At 33.3% G+C, this 21518-nt stretch overlaps 1 protein-coding gene across 5 annotated transcripts in view; it reads left to right on the top strand.

Annotated features, from left to right (window-relative positions):
- The window catches only part of ralylb (RALY RNA binding protein like b), a 490264-nt gene that overhangs the window by 468231 nt on the left and 515 nt on the right, over positions 1–21518 (top strand). For all 5 annotated transcript variants that reach the window (XM_087309880.1, XM_087309882.1, XM_087309881.1 and 2 more), the window contains 5 exons: positions 4335–4382; positions 5024–5202; positions 13074–13187; positions 16926–17095; positions 21129–21163. In XM_087309880.1, coding sequence (XP_087166006.1) covers positions 4335–4382; positions 5024–5202; positions 13074–13187; positions 16926–17095; positions 21129–21161 — 544 coding nt within the window. In that variant the 3' untranslated portion in view covers positions 21162–21163. The remainder of the gene's footprint in view (positions 1–4334; positions 4383–5023; positions 5203–13073; positions 13188–16925; positions 17096–21128; positions 21164–21518) is intronic.

Raw genomic sequence — 21518 nt, 5'->3', positions numbered from 1 at the left:
AAATTCAATATGAAGAATTAATTAGCAAAAACAGAAATCTACAGTTTTTAGTTTTTCAGAAATAATAATTTAATGCTCTTCAATGCTCTTCAATGCTCAGCGCAAAAAACATTCATTTTCATCCAGCGTAGTCTCTTATTTATCAGGGGTCACCACAGCAGAATGAATCACCAACTATTCCAGCATGTGTTTTTCTCAGCGGATGCCTTCCAGCCGCAACCCAGTACTGGGAAACACCCATACACTCTTACATTCACACTCATACACTACTGCCATTTTAGCTTATTCAATTCACCTATAGTGCATGTCTTTGGACTGTGGGGGAAACCGGAGCAACTTGAGGAAACCCACGCCAACCGAAGGGAACATGCAAACTTCACACAGAAACACCAACTGACCCAGCCGGGGCTCAAACCAGCAACCTTCTTGCGTAATGAAAAACATTTTTTCTGAAAAGGACAAAATAAATCATGTTTTTTTGTTGTTGTACTCTTCATTATACCACATAAAACATGATATATGAAAATGACAAAAAAAAAGTTATGTATTTTTAAAAATGTTATGTTTTTTATGGTTCTAATAGAGCAAATTTTTTCAAGTAATACTTCATATTTTTTTCAGGCTTTATTTATTTTGGTTTCAGTGCTGCAGTAAACAAAGTGTCCCTATTTTTTTCTATGTTAAAGGTTCCTACAAAAGGTTTACATCCCTGCAAGGTCAAAAAAGTCTTACAATTTCTTATAATCGTGATTGCAGCATTAGTTTATTTTTTATTGTGTCTGACCGGGTTCATAAAAAATGTAGTCTCTATAAACATTTCATTAATGTTATATAGTATTTATTTATTAGCATAAACAAACAATGACAAATGCAATTATTGTAGTATTTATTCATCGTTGTTAACATTAGTTAATGATCATAAAAAATCATTCATTGTTAGTTCATGTTAACTACTCAGTGCGTTAACTAGTACAACTAAGCAGCACGGTGGCTTAGTGCAAGATGTTTTTTGTAATGGAAATCTATTTTCAGTACAGCCCTTTCTTCAGAACAACATTCATTCATTTTCTGTTTCACTCCACACTACATGAAATAAAAATGACCAAGGTATTATCCTTGTTGCCTTGTCAATGGATATTAAATTTTTCTGAAGAGATGTTTGGTGCTGCTGTTGCTATAAAGGGTTCATGCAAAGTTTACTGGTTGAAATTCAAGTCTGGGTCACACACTAACTCTCACTGTCAGGCTGTACAATGAGACAAGTACTCCGGTCTATCTCCAGGAGGTTTCTTACTGTAATTAATAAAGTAAGTAGCTTTGATTACTGCCATAACAGTGATTATCAAAGCTCTGGGTGATCTCTGAAGGCTGAAGGTGTCATTGATTTCACTGTCAGCAGAAAGTTCAAATAATGCATACTGGTGTCGGGTTATTTACATTTTAAATAAACCGATTAGTGTTCAATGTCTTGTCGGTTCTGGTGTTATTTATAAAGTATAAGAGACTGCTCTATTTTATTATTGTATGAATTATTAAATATGTTGTAATTACAGTGCATCACATTTAATATAAACCGAAAGCATATTAAATGCAAGGACGTTCTAATATTTCAAATTACTTTTGTTTAAGAAAAGTCAGAATGTGGTTGCATTGTGCATAATGTTGCATTGTTATTCAGTGTGACCAATAATTTAGTCTGACTTTATTCATATATTTAAAAGATTTAAGTTAGCTAAAAATGACATTTTATTGGTATTTTAGTGATCAAAGATTTAAATTAAATAAATAAAATAAAAAATAAAACAAATAAATTATATAAAATAAATTATGTAAGGGATAAAGTAGATTGTATACACTACCTGACAAAAGTCTTGTTGCCCATCCAAGTTTTAGGAAGGACAAATAATAACTTGACTTCTAGTTGATCATTTGGTATAAGAAGTGGCTTATATGAAAGGCAAAGGCCTCTAGATTACACTTGTTTTTACCAAAATAAATTATGATCATGCCTTAATTTTTAAAAAAATTTAAATAAAAATTATTATTTAATTAGGACAGTAAGTTCTGATTTAGTGTAGACAAAAGTCTTGTCACTTAACAGAAATAATGTCATGATGTAGTGACTCCCATGAGCTTGGAGGACTGCATTCATACATTTCTGCAATTACTCAAATAGCTAATTAATAAAGTCATCTGGAATGGCAAAGAAAGCATTGTTGCAGGACTCCCAGAGTTCATCAAGATTCTTTCGGCTCATCTTCAAAGTCTCCTCCAGTTTACCCCAGACATGCTCAATAACAGGCCCGGATTGGCTAATCGGGAGGACCGGGAGAATTCCCGGTGGGCCGGTCCGTTTTTTGGCCGCGAGGGCCGGTGTCCCTAGTTCCAGAATCGGTTGCTCTCAGCAGTCACACTTTTTTTAAAAATAATTTATTCATTTACTTGACCACAGCCTTATTATTCATTATTTTACCGCAGCTCTGCTCTTTTTATCTATTTTCTCGTTGCCTCGTGAGCAGGATCCAGCCTGCAGGTTAATGATGATATAACTAGATAATTCACCATATAACGTACAGCTGTTGTCGTACAGTGGTTAGTACATTAGAATATGACGCGGCCAACCTGGGATTGGTCCTTGTCTGAGTAACAATTTTTTTTTTCATTTTTGTTGTTAAGACATAATACTGTAAGGGTTGTTGAACATTTGAAGTTCTAAAAGAGCTGTTTTCTCAAAAAAAGACGTGATAGTGTAATTAGAAACTGAATTGGAAAAACCTTATTTTAATATAGTCAGTGTGAACTGATGTGGGCCGGTCTGAGGCTTGAAACTCCAGGGCTGAAAAAGAGTCCCACTCCGGCCCTGCTCAATAATGTTTATGTCTGGTGACTGGTCAGGCCAATCCTGGAGCATCTTGACATTTTTTGCTCACAGGAGCTTTGATGTGGAGGCTGAAGTATGAGAAGTAGTTGTTCTGGAACATTGTTGAACATTGTTCTGGGTGGTAACAGTTTATTAACCCTTTAATTAAATGCAAAACTGACGAACAAAGCTGAAAGAGTGTAACATTAAACTAACTTCCGCATTGTTAAGTCACAAGATGGCACCAATCAGTCAAAAAAGTTGCAAGTTGAACATATTGGCCCAATCCCAATTTGACCTTTTAGCCCTTTCTCTTACCTCTCGTTTTGCACATTCGCATGAAGCTGTAGGGGTGTCCCAATTCTATTTAGCTTGAAGGCGTGAGGCTAAGGTGAAGAGCTAGGTACCCCTTAAAACGAAGATTTTTTTTAGGACCACACTCGAAACCAAAGGGTAAGAAAATTTCCCAGAATACACCATCTACAACTTACATGAAGTAAAGAAATGCACAAATTTGTTTTTTTTTTTGTCATTATTACGAATTTTTACAACAAACAAACACGTTTTAATACATTTATAACGGCGTTTGTGTTTTACGTCATGTTTAAAAAAAACACTAAAATAAAAACCGCAAAATTTCACTATTTATAATGCCTAATAACTCCTGTACAGCAGTCCCACAACATTCTGACACTCGATGACACTGGAATACCCTGTCCGAAAAGTCTAGTGGCTGGAAATGACCTTTTTACAGTGTCTGCTATAATGTTAATGTTTTTGTGTGTTTACCTTGAAGAATATGGCCACAGTGTAAATACACAGTACATTTACGAGCTTATTGCCACATTATATCGTTATAATAACATGATATTGGTGCCTTCTGTGATTTCCTCAAGAGATAAAAACCAAAAAAATAACTCTACTGGAATAACTACAGCAGTCACAATCGTCGATCTAAAATGAAGCAAGAGATTCTTAGGGGTAAATTTTGGAGCCCTTCCCCTTCACACTGTTTCAAGGGCAAAGGAGAAGGGGTAGGGGTACAAAAATAGGATTTGGCTATTGACTGATGGTCAAGGTGATTCATATTCACAGATGAGCCTCTGTTATGTAGAGGTTGTTAACTGGGAATAACATACCTTGGAATATAATGACTGACCAATCAGAAACGAGTATTCAGGAAGCCGTGTAATAAAACTATATAGTATTTTGTTTCTGCACTGTGATTCTTAAGTCTTTTAAAATATTTCTCCTTCTAAATTTGAGATGTTGTGAAATATAAATCATTGTAACCCTGAATGGAATTTTAGTATGAATCTTCTGTAAATTGTGATAAAACTGCATTATAGTCATTTATTTTGCTTAGAAAAATAAAATGCAACAGGACACCTAATGTACAAAACTTTTGTTGTTTCTTAATGCACAAAAGAATCCTTCTTTAATTACTTCCCACTTTTTGTTTTGTCTTTTTCAGTGGTTATGAATTTGATTATGATTACTACAGGGAAGATTTCTACAACAGGTCTGTATGCATTTATTTGGAGTTGTTAAACACGTGAAAATCCCAAGTCTTTAAACAGTAATTTGCACACGGTCTTTCATGGTTTCGATTTCAAATAGCATGTATTATATTAAGCCCTTTCAAATGCCGATGAAAAGATGCATGCAAAGCTACAGAATGAAAGTGATTAATTAAATGTGGCATTCATAGAATTTCATTACTTTTTATCTTAAACACCCACAGTTTGTCCTTGATATGAATTGAAAGAAAGAAGAGACTATTCAGGGCAAAAAATCCATTAGCATTGAGTAAATGAAGCTCGTGTTGAATTTTTTTTAGCCCTACTTTATGTCGCTCATTTACTTCTTTTTAGCAGAGACATTTGCTAAATGTCAGTGAAGTGGAGAGTTGTGGATATTCAAGAGAGATTGATGGCAGGGCAAGCGCATGTTGCTTTGTTTGACATTTTCTTATACCTCCTCTTCTTTTCTGCGAACTCTTTTAAGAAATCATGCCTGCTTTAATGACTAATTTCAAAAGCAGCTCTGCTAATAGGGAAACCAGGCACCAGAAATATTTTCCAGATTGAAAAAAGGTTTTGAGTGTTCGTGATGTTTCGGCATCTGTTTTTAACTCTGCACCTCTTGTTTTTTGCTGGTTAGGCTCTTTGATTATCATGGACGGGTGGCTCTTCCACCGAGGGCAGTGATTCCTCTGAAACGCTCACGAGTTGTTCTTCCGTCCACTCGTCGCGGAAAAAGCTCCTTCCCTATGAAATCCTCCTCCTCTTCTTCCTCAAGACCCCCATCGTCATCGTCGTCCTTCTCCTCTGGGCTGAAATGTAAGACTCTCTCAAATGTACAGATGGTTATATTATATTATATTATATTATATTATATTATATTATATTATATTATATTATATTATATTATATTATATTATATTATATTATATTATATTATATTATATTATATTATATTTATTATATTATATTATAGTAATTTATAGTTTTATATTTTATTATATTATGTTATGTTACATTATGTTATATTTTATTATATTGTTATTATGTTTTGTTATATTATAATATGTTGTGTTATATTATATTATAGCAAATTATTATATTATACTATATTATGTCGTGTCTTGTCGTGTTATGTTATATTATGTTATATTATATTATTTTATGTTATATTATATTATATTATATTATATTATATTATATTATATTATATTATATTATATTATATTATATTATATTATATTATATTGTTTTATATTATATTAAATTATTATATTATATCATATTATATTATATTATAATATATTGTTTTATATTATTATATCATATTATATTATATTGTTTTATATTATTATATTATATTGTTTTATATTATATTATATTATGTTATATTATATTATATTATATTATGTTGTTTTATATTATATTAAATTATTATATTATATTATATTATATTATAATATATTGTTTTATATTATTATATCATATTATATTATATTGTTTTATATTATTATATTATATTGTTTTATATTATATTATATTATGTTATATTATATTATGTTATATTATATTGTTTTATATTATATTAAATTATTATATTATATTATATTATATCATTTTATATTATATTATAATATATTGTTTAATATTATTATATCATATTATATTATATTGTTTTATATTATATTATATTTAATTATTTTATATTATATTATATTGTTTTATATTATATTATATTTTATCATATTATATTAGATTAGATTAGATTAGATTCGATTCGATTCGATTCGATTATCTTATATTGTATGAATGAGCTAATTTTACCAACATACAAGACATTTTTTGTAGTTTACAGAAGCATACTGACACAAAAGAACAGAAATAAAGTAAGTGAGAAATTAAGTAAAGAGTAATATTATATATACATCTAGATGATTTCTGTGCCATTTGTTAATTGTTAATTGTATGCGCATAATCCTTTAAGATAATTTTAACAGGACACATTCTACAGAATGAAATTGTTTTTAAAGCTACATCATACTGTTTTTTTATTTATTTGATGCTTGAAAATGTTTCTTTTGACCCATACGTTATCCTTCAGAAGTTTTGCTGACTTTTTTTAAAGGAAATTAGCCACAAGGGTGCATTCAGGTGATCAAAAGAAATATATAATATGTGCCACTTGAATAGTTCAATGACATACATTCATTCACTCTGCCAAAAGATGTATACAGCGCAAGTAGCAGAGATCTCTCCTACTCATCCACAGTGCATTCTCCACCAGTAACTGTCTGACCTCTGCCATTGACACACTGTATGATGTCCATGCACTTTATTTCTCTCTGCCAACTGCTGATTGATTATACGGCACATCTGAAACAAGTCGGTCAGTAACTGCTTTCACAAAGTAAAAATAAGTCTTTTTCCTATTTCACGGGAGCAAAATAAGCAAGAACGTATTGATTCTCATCAGCAGAGATCAAAGCAAGTCTTCCAGCAATCTGAAATGCTCTGTTAAATTTGAATGGGATGTGGGGCAAACGCCAAGACAGAGCATCATGCAGTCGTGTTTGTAAATTAGAATTCATAACACTAATTCCGATTTTTATCTCAAACCCACAAGTAGCAGCTTTGAGCGCATCTGTCAGCGTCCCGTCATCTCCTGCTAGCACGGCGCTCCGGAGCTGAGATTAGCCGTGGTGCATGACACTAATGCTCTTAGCTGTAGTGCTGTGGTCTCTCCGGGGGCTTTTCTTATATCACTGCAGTTCACAGGCTAAAATATCCATGGCATGTACACAAAAGTGCCACTGTTTACCTTAATCTGCATTTCGTTGGAGTTGTTCCTTTTCTGCACTGTGCAAACTGGAGATTAGCTTTATGTGACACCCCGATGCAGCATTTAGTTCGGCTCAGATTGTTTACGTTGGTTGTTTTGCTTAAAATCAACTTACACTTTTGAAATTCTAACGCAGTTTAAAATCTGAATATTCTACTGCCTACAGTATATGGAACATTTGTTCATTTCAATTTGCATAATGCACAATAGTAATTGCTAAATTTTTTTGTAAACATTTAGGATGCGTGCGCATTGAGGTTGCAGGAAAAAAAACGTGAGCGCTAGCATTTATAGCGAGGGAATGACATCAGATGAGGTACAGAGTTTGTTTGTATTAGAAATAAGTTATATTGATTACATGTTATATATATGAGCAATATCACACGAGTAGCAGTGCGATATGGCTGTATATCGGCACTGGTGGGAGGCGTGCGTTGGCACAAGGCCGAGTGCCTTAGTGCCACCACCAGTGTCGATATACAGCCATATCGCACTGCTACGAGTGTGATTTTGCGTTTATACAACAGTTTGACGGCATAATTGTGTATATAAAAACAAAATCAAACATGGAGAGTCTCAAAAACCCTTTATTATGAGGAACTACTTTCTTCTACCTTGGATTCAAATCATAAGCTGACAGTTAAACAGCTGAGCGTGCATCTTTTAAACTTTAGATCTGTAGTGTCTGCTCTTTGCTGGCTGTATGTGGGCGGAGTAATACACAAAGGGTTAAGAGGCTGTAGGAGTTCTGATATTGCAGAATATCACACGGCAGATTTGAGAACCAGACAGAACTGTTGTATAAATATATATATATATATATATATATATATATATATATATATATATATATATATATATATATATATATATATATATATATATATAATTTACATGATGCTTTTAGTGTATTATAATAGCTTGTCACCCAGTAATAAGCACAGTTATTCTGCCAAAATAACTTTAAAGTGAGCGGCGTTCGTCTGACACGTTCATTTGCGATAGCACCCTCTCAATGGATATTGGATGAGAGCATCCAGCCCGAAATATACAACCATCTCATTAAAAGTGATTTTACAAAAGATATCAAAGGCCTACAAGTCTTTGGATGCGCGCAATTTTGTTCAGTGTGGTCATGTGCAAGAAATAATGTTCCATGATTACCAGATTCAAAACTTTGTAGTGCTAAAAATCTAGGTTCTGCTTAGCCAAAGACAAGGAAAGAAGACGGAACTGTAAAAGGCCTGGGTAATCATCAACAAACAAACAACTGCATTTTGACAGCACCTGTATGCCAGGGTATGTAAACTTACATTCTAAGCATTCAGTGTCCGCAGTTCAATTGACCATATATAACTGTTTTTTGCTAAAATCATTGGTGCAATCAAAAATGAGGAAAGTGTATGATTCAGCATAGCGGGAACTTACCTGAAATGAAATGAGAACTGCAGAGTCGAGCAAATTTTCACTGCTGAAAGTCCAAACACTGAAGAGCAAATCTATCGATGCACAACTCCACAAATCCCAAACCAAGCAAGCCAGTGATGACAGTGGAGAGGAACAAAACTTCAACAATTGACAAAAGTGAAAGAAAAAGAAAAAAACAAGAGAAACCAGGTTCAGTTGGGCACGACTTAACTTGTGCAGAGCTGCAGTCTAGGCACCGGAGGCTGGACAACGCAGGACATCTATCATGGAGAAGCTGGTGGTGTGAGTAGGTCACTGGCGGGGGTTTAGGCTGGCACACAGGATCAATGCTGAGACTTGTCTTTCAGAAATCAGTCTCATGCTCTCCACTCCACAACCACCATAGCATCTGCTCAGGATGCGGCCTGGTCCAGGATTATTTAAATATATTTTTTTAATTAATTGCAAAGATGTTTATGGGCGTACTCACTCTGCTCACATTGCCTTGAACTGTGCTTGGGCGCGATTGTCTGCATAGCAGAATCCAAAATCATACTCAAAGTTCCACATTAGGTGGTTGTTAATTAGCAAATAATATAAAATTACAAATGTATCCATAAGGTGAGCAGATCACATTCTAGCCCCATATCCTAACAACACGCTACATGACGAGATTTGCAGTGATAAGCAAATTGGCTGTTTGCATCAGACGAAACATGACAGAAATTTAAATACAGCCATTCAGAAGCGCAGAATAGTGCCTATACTGCTGCACTCCAACAAAATGCTAAGGTTTATAATCTATTTAATACATATTAAACCTCTTTAACATCATAAAATGTAGATGCTGAATCACTGATATGTGTTGGCTTGCACTGAGTCACAGTTCTAAAGTTCAATTTCAAACAGTTTATTTTATTTTCAGTATCTGAGGTGAACTATCTGCTGCTTCTTTCAGTACTCGGCAATAAATGTCATGTAAAATGCCATTTAAACTCACATTAGTATTAAACACTGAATAAAGCACATGAGGTGTACCTGGGGTGATCATTGTCAGTTTATCCTGTTGTTCAGCTGCAAGAAATAGAAGTCAATTCTAAAATATAAATTCCAGGTGTTGGTTAGGATAAAAACTCGTTTTGATAAGAAAAATATTCCTTCTTTCGCATACCAGTGCTTTTATTTACAACATGCCTGTCAAACGTTCATACTGCACCTTTAAGTTGCTGGGCATTGTGGGAAATAATAGCAAAAAAAAAAAACATAAAATTAGCGTATTTCCAATTTCGATTTTTTATTTTTATTCTATATTTCTTATTGCTTCTGGTATGTAAAAGCGACTAAACTAATTTCGTTGTATGACACCATAATGTAAATAAAGTTCTAACGTGTTTATGATCTGATAATATTTACATTCTTTGGTTAAAATCTGCCTTGTTTATAGTTGATTTTATTGTTGATGTATTTTAGTTGTTTTTGTTGATCATTTATTATCCCAGCGTCTACAAAAAAAAAAAATTAATGATATTGAAAAATTATAGAACAAAATCCTTGACATGCTCCTTGACATTCCTCTACATTCAATCGAAAACCTAAATCGTGGAAAAACAGGTTTTGTATCATTATCCGCTGCAGTTCATGTACTGCACGCCATCACACACATCCTCTAAACGATTTGTATAGTCAACACCTTAAAACAAGCGATAAAACATTACGTTTGCTGTCAGTGATGCTCAGTTATCTTGTGTTTCATAGCTTTTGCAGATTAAAACTCTCAGTCGCAGGCGATTTTTGAACATGTGTTGCATGTGGAGCATTGGTGCAATTGAAACGCTTGCATTGAATTTCAGTAGATACGACGCTCCGTCAACTAAACACCTACACATGCAGAGCTTTCTGCCTCGGGCGGCTGATGGCAGGTGACACCATTTTGTGCGGTAGTGGAAAAGCTGGCAGCGCTTTGACAGCAGTGCTGGGTCACGCTGTGTTATCAGAGCTGAAGGCGGTGACGGCAAAACGACAAGCTTCAGCTATCAGCAGCTTGGAAAATACCGGAGAACACAGGCTAATGAATTTTTCAACAAAGCGTTTATACGTGTCCTGCAGCTCCAATTATCATGAAGAAACAGGTCTTTCTGTGTCAAGAGGTTGCTCCGTAGGGTTTTCATAGTTGTCTGGTTGTCTGCGCTGCATTTTCAGACAACTTTTCATTGCAATAACTTTTCAGAAGCAATTTTGTTTTTGTCGGTTTTTGCATTTGGTCGAGGAAAATTGTTCCAGTTTCTGAATGATTCAGTGTTTTGTAAATTATTGAGTCTTTTGTATTTATGAGTTAATTAGGATTTTTGGTAGAATTGCATTCAGTGTATTTATTCAATCATAAAGTAAGTCTGTTCTTTAGTATTTGAGTAAATAAGCATATATAGGGCTGCTCAATATATTTGATATATATGTTAAAAATATGTTTGAGCATCGATATCACAATGTGTGTGTTTGCAATAGTCACATCGCAACACATGCAATGTTGAGTTAGGATTAGATGGCCAGAAACCACAGGTCAAAACACACAAGATTTGTGGAGACTAGGCATGGGACGATAACCGTTTTCAAGGTATAACGCGGTTTGGATAAGTCAAGGTTTTATAGCCGTCAAAACTTTCTGCTATACGCTTCCTATATGTGTAAAAAATGTATTTACATTTTTTTGGTTGTTTGTTTTTTTAGGACAGCAGTCTCTTCAGAAAAGATTTCTAAAGATGCTGTTTAAATTGTAAAAAAAAAAAAAAAAAAAAAAAAGCTGTTTTTGAATCAAATGAAGTGAAATTTAGCCTGACATGTTTACTTTTCAAAAGTATTTTAAATGTTTCTCAAAAACACACACACACACATATATATATATAATTTTTTTTTTTTTTACCCAGACATTTTAAAATGTATATTATATTTTATATATATAATATATTGTAATATATAATATAATTTAGCGCAGTAAATCTAATACAGTGAAACCGTGTATATTTGCTCAATTGTGTTTATTTATGACTGTAGTTAATGTATATAATAAATTACATACAAAAAATTTTTAGATTTCACTCCCTACAATATCATCCCAAATAACGACTTTGCAAATTGAGCTATTTAGGTCAAATTGTGAAATTATATTGCAGAGAGAAAAAAATAGCGCAATGTAAAAACGTTTAATATTGTCCAGCCCTAATATACAGTTGAAGTCAGAATAATTTTTTTTTTCTTTTTTAAAAATTTCTCAAATGATGTTTAACATCATTAACTTAGTTAAGCCTTTAAAAGTCACTTTAAGCTGTATAGAAGTGGCTTGAAAAAAAATTAGTCAAATATTATTTACTGTCATCATGGCAAAGATAAAATAAATCAGTTATTAGAAATGAATTATTAAAACTATTATGATTAGAAATGTGTTGGGGAATATATATATATATACACCACTGTGCCACCATGCTACCCAACATTGTTAATTGTACAATGGCTCACCCATAAAGAGAACGTGTTTTGGTATATTACTTGAATGATTTGCTGATGCATTATTAAAGAAAGCTCTTTACTTTGTTAAAGAATCTGCAGTTTTGAATGAATCATTTGAATAACCAATTTAATTCATTTAGAAAGATATCAACTGCATAATGCATAAATAATTTTTCCTTCTGTATAAATCACAGATTTATATCTGATAATGGCGTTTTGGCCTGATCTGAAACCACATGACAATAGCAAATATATACTGTATATCGCTTAGACTAAAGAGCTTTGAAATACTTCCATGTTTTGAACAAGTCCTGGATTATTTGGCCATTTTTCCAGCCTATGGGTTTTCATTTAGCACCAAGGTCATTGTGGTTTGCCCAGAAAATGTGTGTTTGTTAGATGCAGTGTGCGTTCGATGGTGTGCTCATCTGAGGGAGATTAATCTGACAGCTGTCAGAAAGGGAAAAAAGCAGCGGGCATACTTAAAGCACTCCATGTTTACAGAAATTAGCAGCATGAATTAAGCTAGCAGGCACTGAGCAGAGGCTTTTCATTGCATCTGACGTGGTGCATTAATTGTGGAGAGAGCCTTTCAGGGTGAGCAGAGGTTCAGTGTCTTGCTCATCAGCACAGTGATAATGTAGGACTGTAAACACACTGGGTCATTTTTCTGGCACTGGACTAGAACTGACATGTTTGCAGACTTGATCTATTGCTACAAAAATTATATTTCAGTGAGTGAGTTAATTATTGAGTAAGAGAGTGATTTTGTGAGTGATTCATTAAATGAGTTAGTAGTTATATTTATATATATGAAAACAAATGTTCAAAATGTCCGATTTTTTTTTTTTTATATCATACTTATATCTGAGATTATATAAAAACACACTGAGCACAGACAAACCGTCAGCTTGTCTAATGTGTGTGTCTGTGTTTATTGCAGTGAAGTCAGATCAACTTCAGACCATCAAACGTGAGCTGACGCAGATCAAGATGAAGATTGACTCTCTTCTGGGCCGCTTGGAGAAGATCGAGAAGCAGCAGAGATCTGAATGTGGTGAGACTAAGCTTTTTGCAACATGATTTCTTGTTGCGATTAATTGCTGAAGCATTTATCACTTTTATTGACCTGAGCTAAAGAACCTAAAGATTACTTTTACTGGTCTAATGACGATAAATAGTGAATATATTGGTTTTGAATATACAGTTTCTGCTACATTTATTCTTCCATGGCAGGGCGCCACACCAAAATTCATCCTGGCACGGCTACATTAACAGCTTCTCATTCAAAACATTCAGTCCTTGTTTTTTTAATAGTGGGTTATAATCACACCAAAACATATTAAAAAGTAAGTGAATTATAACAGCACAAACTTTTCTGTCATCGTAGTAGTGCTGTGCATTATTTGTTTAACCCTTTAAGGTGACATGCTGACTGACTGACGTATCTAATAAATTACTAACATTTTTGACATTGAAGAAAAACCTCTCCTGACCTTTTTTATTGAACACACATAGATTAATTATTCCAACACTAGGTTAATTAGGCATGTTAGGGTAATTAGGCAAGTCATTGTATAATGATGGTTTGTTCTGTAGACAATTAAAAAAAATATATTGCTTTAGAGGGCTAATATTGACTTTAAAATTGTTTTTAAAATATAAAACTGCTTTCATTCTACCCGGAATAAAACAAATAATTTTCAGAAGAAGAAAATATTATAGGAAATACTGTGAAAAAATCCATTGCTCTGTTAAAGAAACATTTATGAAAAAAATTGAAAGAAACCAACATTTAATAATTTTGCCCTCAAATGTACATGTTCATATACAGAAACAAATGTTTCATCTAAAATTATCTGTAAAGGGATGATAAAAATGCAATACTTAACACTTTACAATTAAGTCATACTTTAGTAAACACTGGTTGATGGATTAAAATCAACAATGAGAAAAAGCCTTATGATAGGTGTAAGATAAATTAAAAGAAACTGAATTTTTTTATTAATTACATTTAATTAAACTATAATGACATTTGATTTTAATGTGTTATTAGGAATTAACTAAGAAATTATCTTCACCTAATTATTTATAATTTAATAATAAAACATTTATTATTTATTTATTTGTTACTGTCGGTGTATAACAAATAGTTACTGAATTTTTTATGCTGTATGCCAGATTCATTCATTCATTCATTTTCCTTCAGCTTAGTCAATATTTATCATGGGTCACCACAGTGGAATGAACCGCCAACTATTCCAGCATATGTTTTACACAGTGAATGCCCTTCCAGCTGCAACCCAGTACTGGGAAACACCCATACACACTTATTCTCACTCACACACACACACACACACAAATACACACATAGACTCATAATACAACCAATTTTGTTTACCCAATTCAACCCATGCCAATAAGGGGAGAACATGCAAACTCCACTCATGAGCCAGATTAACACATGCAATTAATAACGTTTTAAAATAAATGCACAATTAAGTATTTACACATTTGTTTTTGCTGTAAATCACTAATGCAACAATCAGTGCAAATGATGCATAATGCAAGCAATATTCTCAAAAATGTAAGTAATAAATCCTTATTCACAGAATTTTGAAGTGTCCATGATATCAGTATTGTGCATGTTTATTGAATTATTGATATATTGAACTATTGAATATCGGTATATGACTTGGTATACAGACACAGAAAACAGAAATAAAAGCCAGTCCAGCAAACAGCGCCAGGTTAGGAGACGATATTGGGGTTGTGTGTACACTATTCATCTCTGTGACAGGACAGGAGACGGCAGACAATTTGTCATGAGTTTTATAAAGGCAATCTTGTGCTGTTTTACTATAGCAAATCCCATTTGGCTTTGCTGGACAGCAGATGAGAGCAGTGTTTTCATCTTGTAGACTCACTGAGGAATAGCAGAACGGTAAACTTTACCTCTGTTGGGTATGCTTGAGGCATGCCGATTCAAATATTCCGAAATTACACTTCTTGCATCATTTATTCACCCTCATGTCATTAGAAAGCTGTGTGTCTTTAAAAAATCTTCAGTGTTGATTCAAATTTAATATCTAAATTTCTAAGTCTCTAAATTGTTAATATTAAAAAAAAACTTTTACATTTGTAGATATTTTGTGGTTAAAGGGAATTTTTATTTTTGCATATAATCAGTCACATTTTTTTCTATTTTCTTTCGTTCCTTTAGGGTGCATTTGGATTGGGAGGGGATTTTAAGAAAAAATGATTTGACTGAAAAACATAATGATTTGACAAGTTTTTGGTGTTAAAAAAAGAAAATAATGGGCGGAATAGTGGCTTAGTGGTTACCACTGTCACCACTGTCCAGACTAGACCAATTGGCATTTCTGTGTGGAGTTTGCATGTTAGGCTCGTGTTTGTGTGGGTTTCCTCCAGGTGCTCTGGTTTCCTCCACAGTCCAAAGACATGCACTATAGGTGAATTGAGTAAACATGATTGGCCATAGTGTATGCGTGTGTGTGAATGAAAGGGTATGGGTGTTTCCCAGTACTGGGTTGTACCGAAAGGGCATCCGCTGCATAGAGTGTATGCTGGAATAGTTGGTGAATTATTCTGTTGTGGTGACCTGTGAAATAGAGACTAAGTCAAAGGAAAATGAATAAATGAATAAAAGAAAACATGCAGGGATATCACTGCAGAAAAAAAATAAGCAAATTATTTTTGAGTTTAAAAAAAATATTCTAAAGGGGAAAAAATGTGTGAAAACATAAAATTGTTGAGAAGAGAGTTGTTTAAAAAAATAAATAAATAACAGCAAAAAATTGTAAGGGGGGTTCTTTTGGATGAACAGAAATAGTTCTCAATTATTACCAATATTTATGAACAACAAAAATAGTTTCCTCCATTAATACTGATGTTTATAAACATTTTTTTAAAACTTTTATTGGAAAAAAAACAAAACATTTTGTCTGTAAAGAGAAAACAAATACATTTTAGGGTGAAATGAATAATTTTTTTGGAGAAAAAAAACAAGGAAAACATTTTTGGGGTGTTACAGAATCTATTACTACTACAGTTTATTAATACAGAAAATAAACATGTTTAGTGGGAAATTTTAGGGGTGAAAGTTGTTAGTTTAAAAACATGTTTGGGTGAAAAATATTTTTAGGAAAAAATATTAACATTTTTGGAGATTAAAAACATTTTGGGGTGGAAAAATTAATTTTGGAGGAATAAAATAATTTGTTCATGCACATAAGTGGGGCGTCACGATGGCGCAGTGAGTAGCAAGATTGCCTCATAGCAAGAAGGTCACTGGTTCGAGCCCTGGCTGGGTCAGTTGGCATTTCTGTGTGGAGTTTGAATGTTCTCCCCATGTTGGCATGGGTTTCCTCCGGTTCCCTCCACAGTACAAAGACATGCACTATATGTAAATTGAGTAAGCTAAATTGGCCGTAGTGAATGTGTGTGAATAAGAGTGTCTGGGTGTTTCCCAGTGCTGGGTTGCAGCTGGAAGGGTAACCGCTGCATAAAACATATGTTGGATAAGTTGGCGGTTCATTCCACTGTGGCGACACCTGATTAATAAAGGGACTAAGCCAAAAAGAAATTGAATGAATGGGTGGAAATGTAGGAGTTCCAAAAATTTGTTAGAAACTATTTTTGGGAAAGAGAAAAGCATTTTTGACAGAAAAAAACTAAATCTTTGGGTAAAAAACATTAGAGAAAAAACATTTTTAAACTGAAATTGAACTAATATTCGTGAATATAAATGGTTGCATATCTTCCATTGTCTCAGAGCCTCATAGGAAATACGAAGATAACTGTGACTCTCTGCATGAGGGTTCGATATCAGAAGCAGCAGAAAACTCTGGAGAAGAGGGAGGAGAAGGAGCGCTGGACGCCGAGGCTGGAGAAATGACGGATGGAGGAGAGGATGACTACGATGAAGAGGGCAGCACTGATCTGGTATGATCTTTCTGCACACCTATTCATGCACTGCAAAATAAACCATTGAGTTTTTGGCTAACACTTTCCAATAAGGTTTTATTAGTAAATGTTAGCTAATGTGTTTACTAACACTGATTAAGTATGAATAATCTTGTAAAGTCTTAATTAATCGTAGTTTAACATTAACTAATGCATTATTATAATCCAAAGTTGTGCTTGTGAACATTAGTTAATGCACTGTGAGCTAACAAACTAACATTATTTAACTTGAATAACATTATCTAACATTCGCCAAAATAATTAAAAACAGTAATAAATGTATTACTAATTATGTTCATGTTAGCCTATACATTAACTAATGGACCGTTATTTTAAAGTGTGACCAGTTTTAGTCTTGTTTATAGTCATCTTACAAATTCTTAAATCAAGTAACATTTTCTAGACAAGTAAAATATATGCTCTTGTTTTCAGAAATAAACATTTAAACAAATAAACCTCCTCTTACAGATTATTTTGCTTGTTTTAAGAAATAAACTCACTTAATTTTGACTTATTTGGAAAAGAAAACAATTAAGCTAGTGTGAGGAGCTCTTCTTTTGCTGCTCCTCCACATCAAGAGAAGTCAGCTGAGGTGGCTCAGGAATCTTTTTCGGATGACTCCTGAACACCTAGGTAAGTGTTCCAGGCATATCCCACAGGAAGGAGTCCTCTGGAAGACCCAGGACATGCTGGAGGGACTATAGCCCCTTTCACACATACAGACCTTTCCGGAAAATTGCCGGCAATTTTCCGGAAAGGTTGTATGTGTGAACAGGTCCTTTTTGAAAATACCGGTAAATTCGTTCTGGCTATTTTCCGGAAAGAGAAGTTGTAAGATTACCGGCAATTTGCCGGAATGCTGAGCTGTGTGAATGCAGAAGGAAGATTCCCGTAATAAGCGCGTGCACGTCTAGAACGTGCTGACGTGAGACGTTTGCTTTAGCCAATCACAACAGTCAGATGCATTTACGTCCGCGTGGTTTGTGAGGATAAAAGCCTTTGAATATTTTTCCAGACACATTTAGCTGCTAGAAGTTAGTCAGATCACGTTTATATGTTCTTCTTAATGCCAACTGTGTAAATAATCATCGATGAGATGCTTATGATAAGCCGTTTTTTGTTAACCTTCAAGCTTTGCGTGCGCCTATGAGCGCCTGCACACATTATGAACATCTCGACATGCGAAAGTGATCTTGCGAAAGTTGTTCACAATATTGATCAGCCACAGAGTTTGTAATTTAGTCAAATGTTTACAAATACAAGCGCAGCCGTTAAAAGCTCATTTGTGGTGAATGATGTCAGAATTTACCGGTATTTTGGAATGGATGTGTGAATGCTCTTTTCCGGAAAATTTCCGTAACGTCCTCGCCTGTGTGAACAGCGCTTTTTTAAATATACCGGTAAAGTCGTTCCGGAAATTTTCCAGAAATTTACCGGAATCACTGTGTGAAAGGGGCTTATGTCTCTCGGCTGGCCTGGGAACACCTCAGGATCCCCCCAGAGGAGCTGGAGGAAGTGTCTTGGAATAGGGAAGTCTGGAGTTCTCTCCTAAGACTGCTGCCCCCGCGACCCGGCCCCAGAAAAGCGGTAGAAAATGAATGAATGAATGAAACAGTATTATTCGCTTTAGAATTTTTAGATGTATGGACTATAAACAAGACAAGAACTCCAAAAATGCAGTTTGGCTATGGACTGTGGTTTTTTTTTTTAATTATAATTAATTGTAAATACTGAAATATTTCAAACAAATTTTGTGGAAATAAACAGTTTGGGGGGAAAGTATTTACAATTTCTTTTGAGTGTGAAAATAATCGAATGCTAAATATACAGTGCATCCAAGAATCCAAAATTCTTTAGTGTATTATTCAACAAAGAGTTCGACAAAAATGTTAAATATTATTCAATATTATTATTACGAAATGTATCTTGAGTTTTATGTATTCCTTTTGCAGAATTTTATTGTAAATATAGTTAATTTAAGTTAAATATTTAAGTATATTTAAGTTTTATGGCAAAAAACTAAACATTTTGTGGGATGAATAATTTATTAAAAATATATATAACTTATTTATTAAAAAAATTCTTGGTGAGAAAACAATATTTTGATGCTAAATGTACAGTACATCCAGGAGTTCAAAAACTCGTGAAGCAGAGGAAGTTAATTTTTTTTTTTCTTTTCAAATATTTCCCAAATGATGTTTAACAGAGCAAGAAATTTTTCACAGTATTTCCTATAATATTATTTCTTCTGGAGAAAGTCTGATTTGTTTTAGTTTGGCTGGAATGACAGCAGTTTTAAATTTTCTTTTTAACTATTTAAAGGTATTTTTTTATTGTCTACAGAACACTTATAAATGATTTGCCTAATTATCGTAACTTGCCTAATTAACCCAGTTAAACCTTAAAATGTCACTTTAAGCTGTATAGAAGTGTCTTGAAAAACATCTAGTCAAATATTATTCACTGTCATCATGGCTAACAGGCTCTCAGAAACTCTAACCTGTCACATCAGTAATTAAAACAGTCAAAAACTCTGGAGACGCTGACCTCCAATGCCAGAGTCAGATTTCTCCACCGAGGAGACGGACAGACTGTGCTTTAATGAGCTCCTCCTGTCTTTAACTGAGTAAAACGTCAGGGCCAAAAAATCCCGCAGGAAAGATTCCCAGAGGCTGAATGTTCCTGTATTTCAGGTTTCAGGAGCGTGACCTTCAACACTACATTTGGTAGATACTCACACAAGATGGATATAAATTGGCTGGAGCTACGAAAGAATCTTTGGAGGAGTGATTGTTTTTGTTTTAGAGAATAGAAGTTGAGGACACTATTGTTCATTTGTGGTGATGAATGATAAATTCCACACAGAAATGCCAACTGACCCTGCCGGGACTCGAACCAGCATCATTCTTGCTGTGAGGCAACAGTGCTAACCACTGAGCCACCATGCCACCCCTATAAAACGTATATTTTAATATAATAATTTAATAACACACAAAATGGTTGAATTATATTACATTCTAATTTATTTTTAGTCTGATATGAACTATAATATGGAGATGAAATGGGTAATTCAAGACATCAATTATGATACACGGAAAGCTATAATTCAATAGGTCTAAACTAGTTTTCACGCCTTAAAATATGGAAAAAGCATCTTTGGTTGAAAATTAAAAACAAAAACAAGGTATACGTTTTGGTTTTTAGAAAATTAGAACCAGCTTTTATTCTAGCAGAAATAACATTATCAGAAATACTGTGAAAATTTCCTTGTGTTTGTAGCATTTAAAACAACACTTTGAGGTGAAGAAATGGGGAGGGGGTTTAATATTGTGGGGTTAATATTGCTTTTTAATATTTTTATTATACTCTTTGGTAAAAATTAAACTCCAAAGAATGAATAAATGATGATCAGTATTATTAATATTACAAAATATATCTTGAGTTTTTGGATTCTTGGACACACTGTAGGTTTAGCATGAATTTCTTTTACATCCAAAAATTGCCAATTATTTTTCCCACAAAAGTTTTTTTTTTTTCCACAAAATTCATTAAATATTTAAATATCTACAATCAAATATAATTTAATTACACCACTACCTATTTCTTCAACTCAAAACTTTACAGTGTATTCACCACAGACTTTGAGAAAAATGTTAAAAATAAATATTAAAAAGTGTTTGCAATATGATTAATGATATGATCAATGTCTTCTTGGATTCTTGAATAGACTGAAAATTGTTTCATTTTCTCATCTTTTTTTTACATCCAAAAGTTTTAATAACTTTTACAACAAAATGTTTTTCCCCTCAAAATTATTTATTTAAATATCTGTAACCAAATATAATTGAATTACTTGTATAGCATTAAAACATGTATTGGTGAAGTAGCGAGGGATGTAAATGATATTTGGATATAAATATTTAAGATGAGAAAAATTAATGTCAAAAGAGTGAACACAACCTATAAAAGTGCATTTTATTTTTTTAACAATTTATTTTAATTTATATTCCAGATGGAGAATCATGTGTCCGACATTGATAACTGAAGGTAAGTTCATTGTATCTTCTTCTAGATAAAGTACTTAGCATAACTTCGTTCAATCCATTTCTCAGTGAATTTAGGCAATTTTTTTTTTTGCATTTAAACAAAAAGGATTTATTAAACAGATATATTTATTAAAATAATATTTTAGTCACCAAACACATTTAGAAATGGACAGATAATACAATTAAATTCAAGCAAAATATTGCAAAAATAAATTAAAACCTACAAAATGTCAACAAAATTTGTCCATTTCTTGCTTTTCTTGATTTTTCCTCTTTTTAAATTTTGCATTTAATATTTTTCTATAACATATAAATTTGGGTGTACCAGTTTTTGGACCGTTATTGTAAGCTGCAGA

This window comes from Danio rerio, chromosome 24 (assembly GCF_052040795.2).
Source record: "Danio rerio strain M-AB ecotype USA chromosome 24, GRCz13ab, whole genome shotgun sequence".
Classification (NCBI taxonomy): domain Eukaryota; kingdom Metazoa; phylum Chordata; class Actinopteri; order Cypriniformes; family Danionidae; genus Danio; species Danio rerio.
Note: the sequence above shows the minus strand (reverse complement) of the source record. Positions and strands in the feature narration are given on the sequence as shown.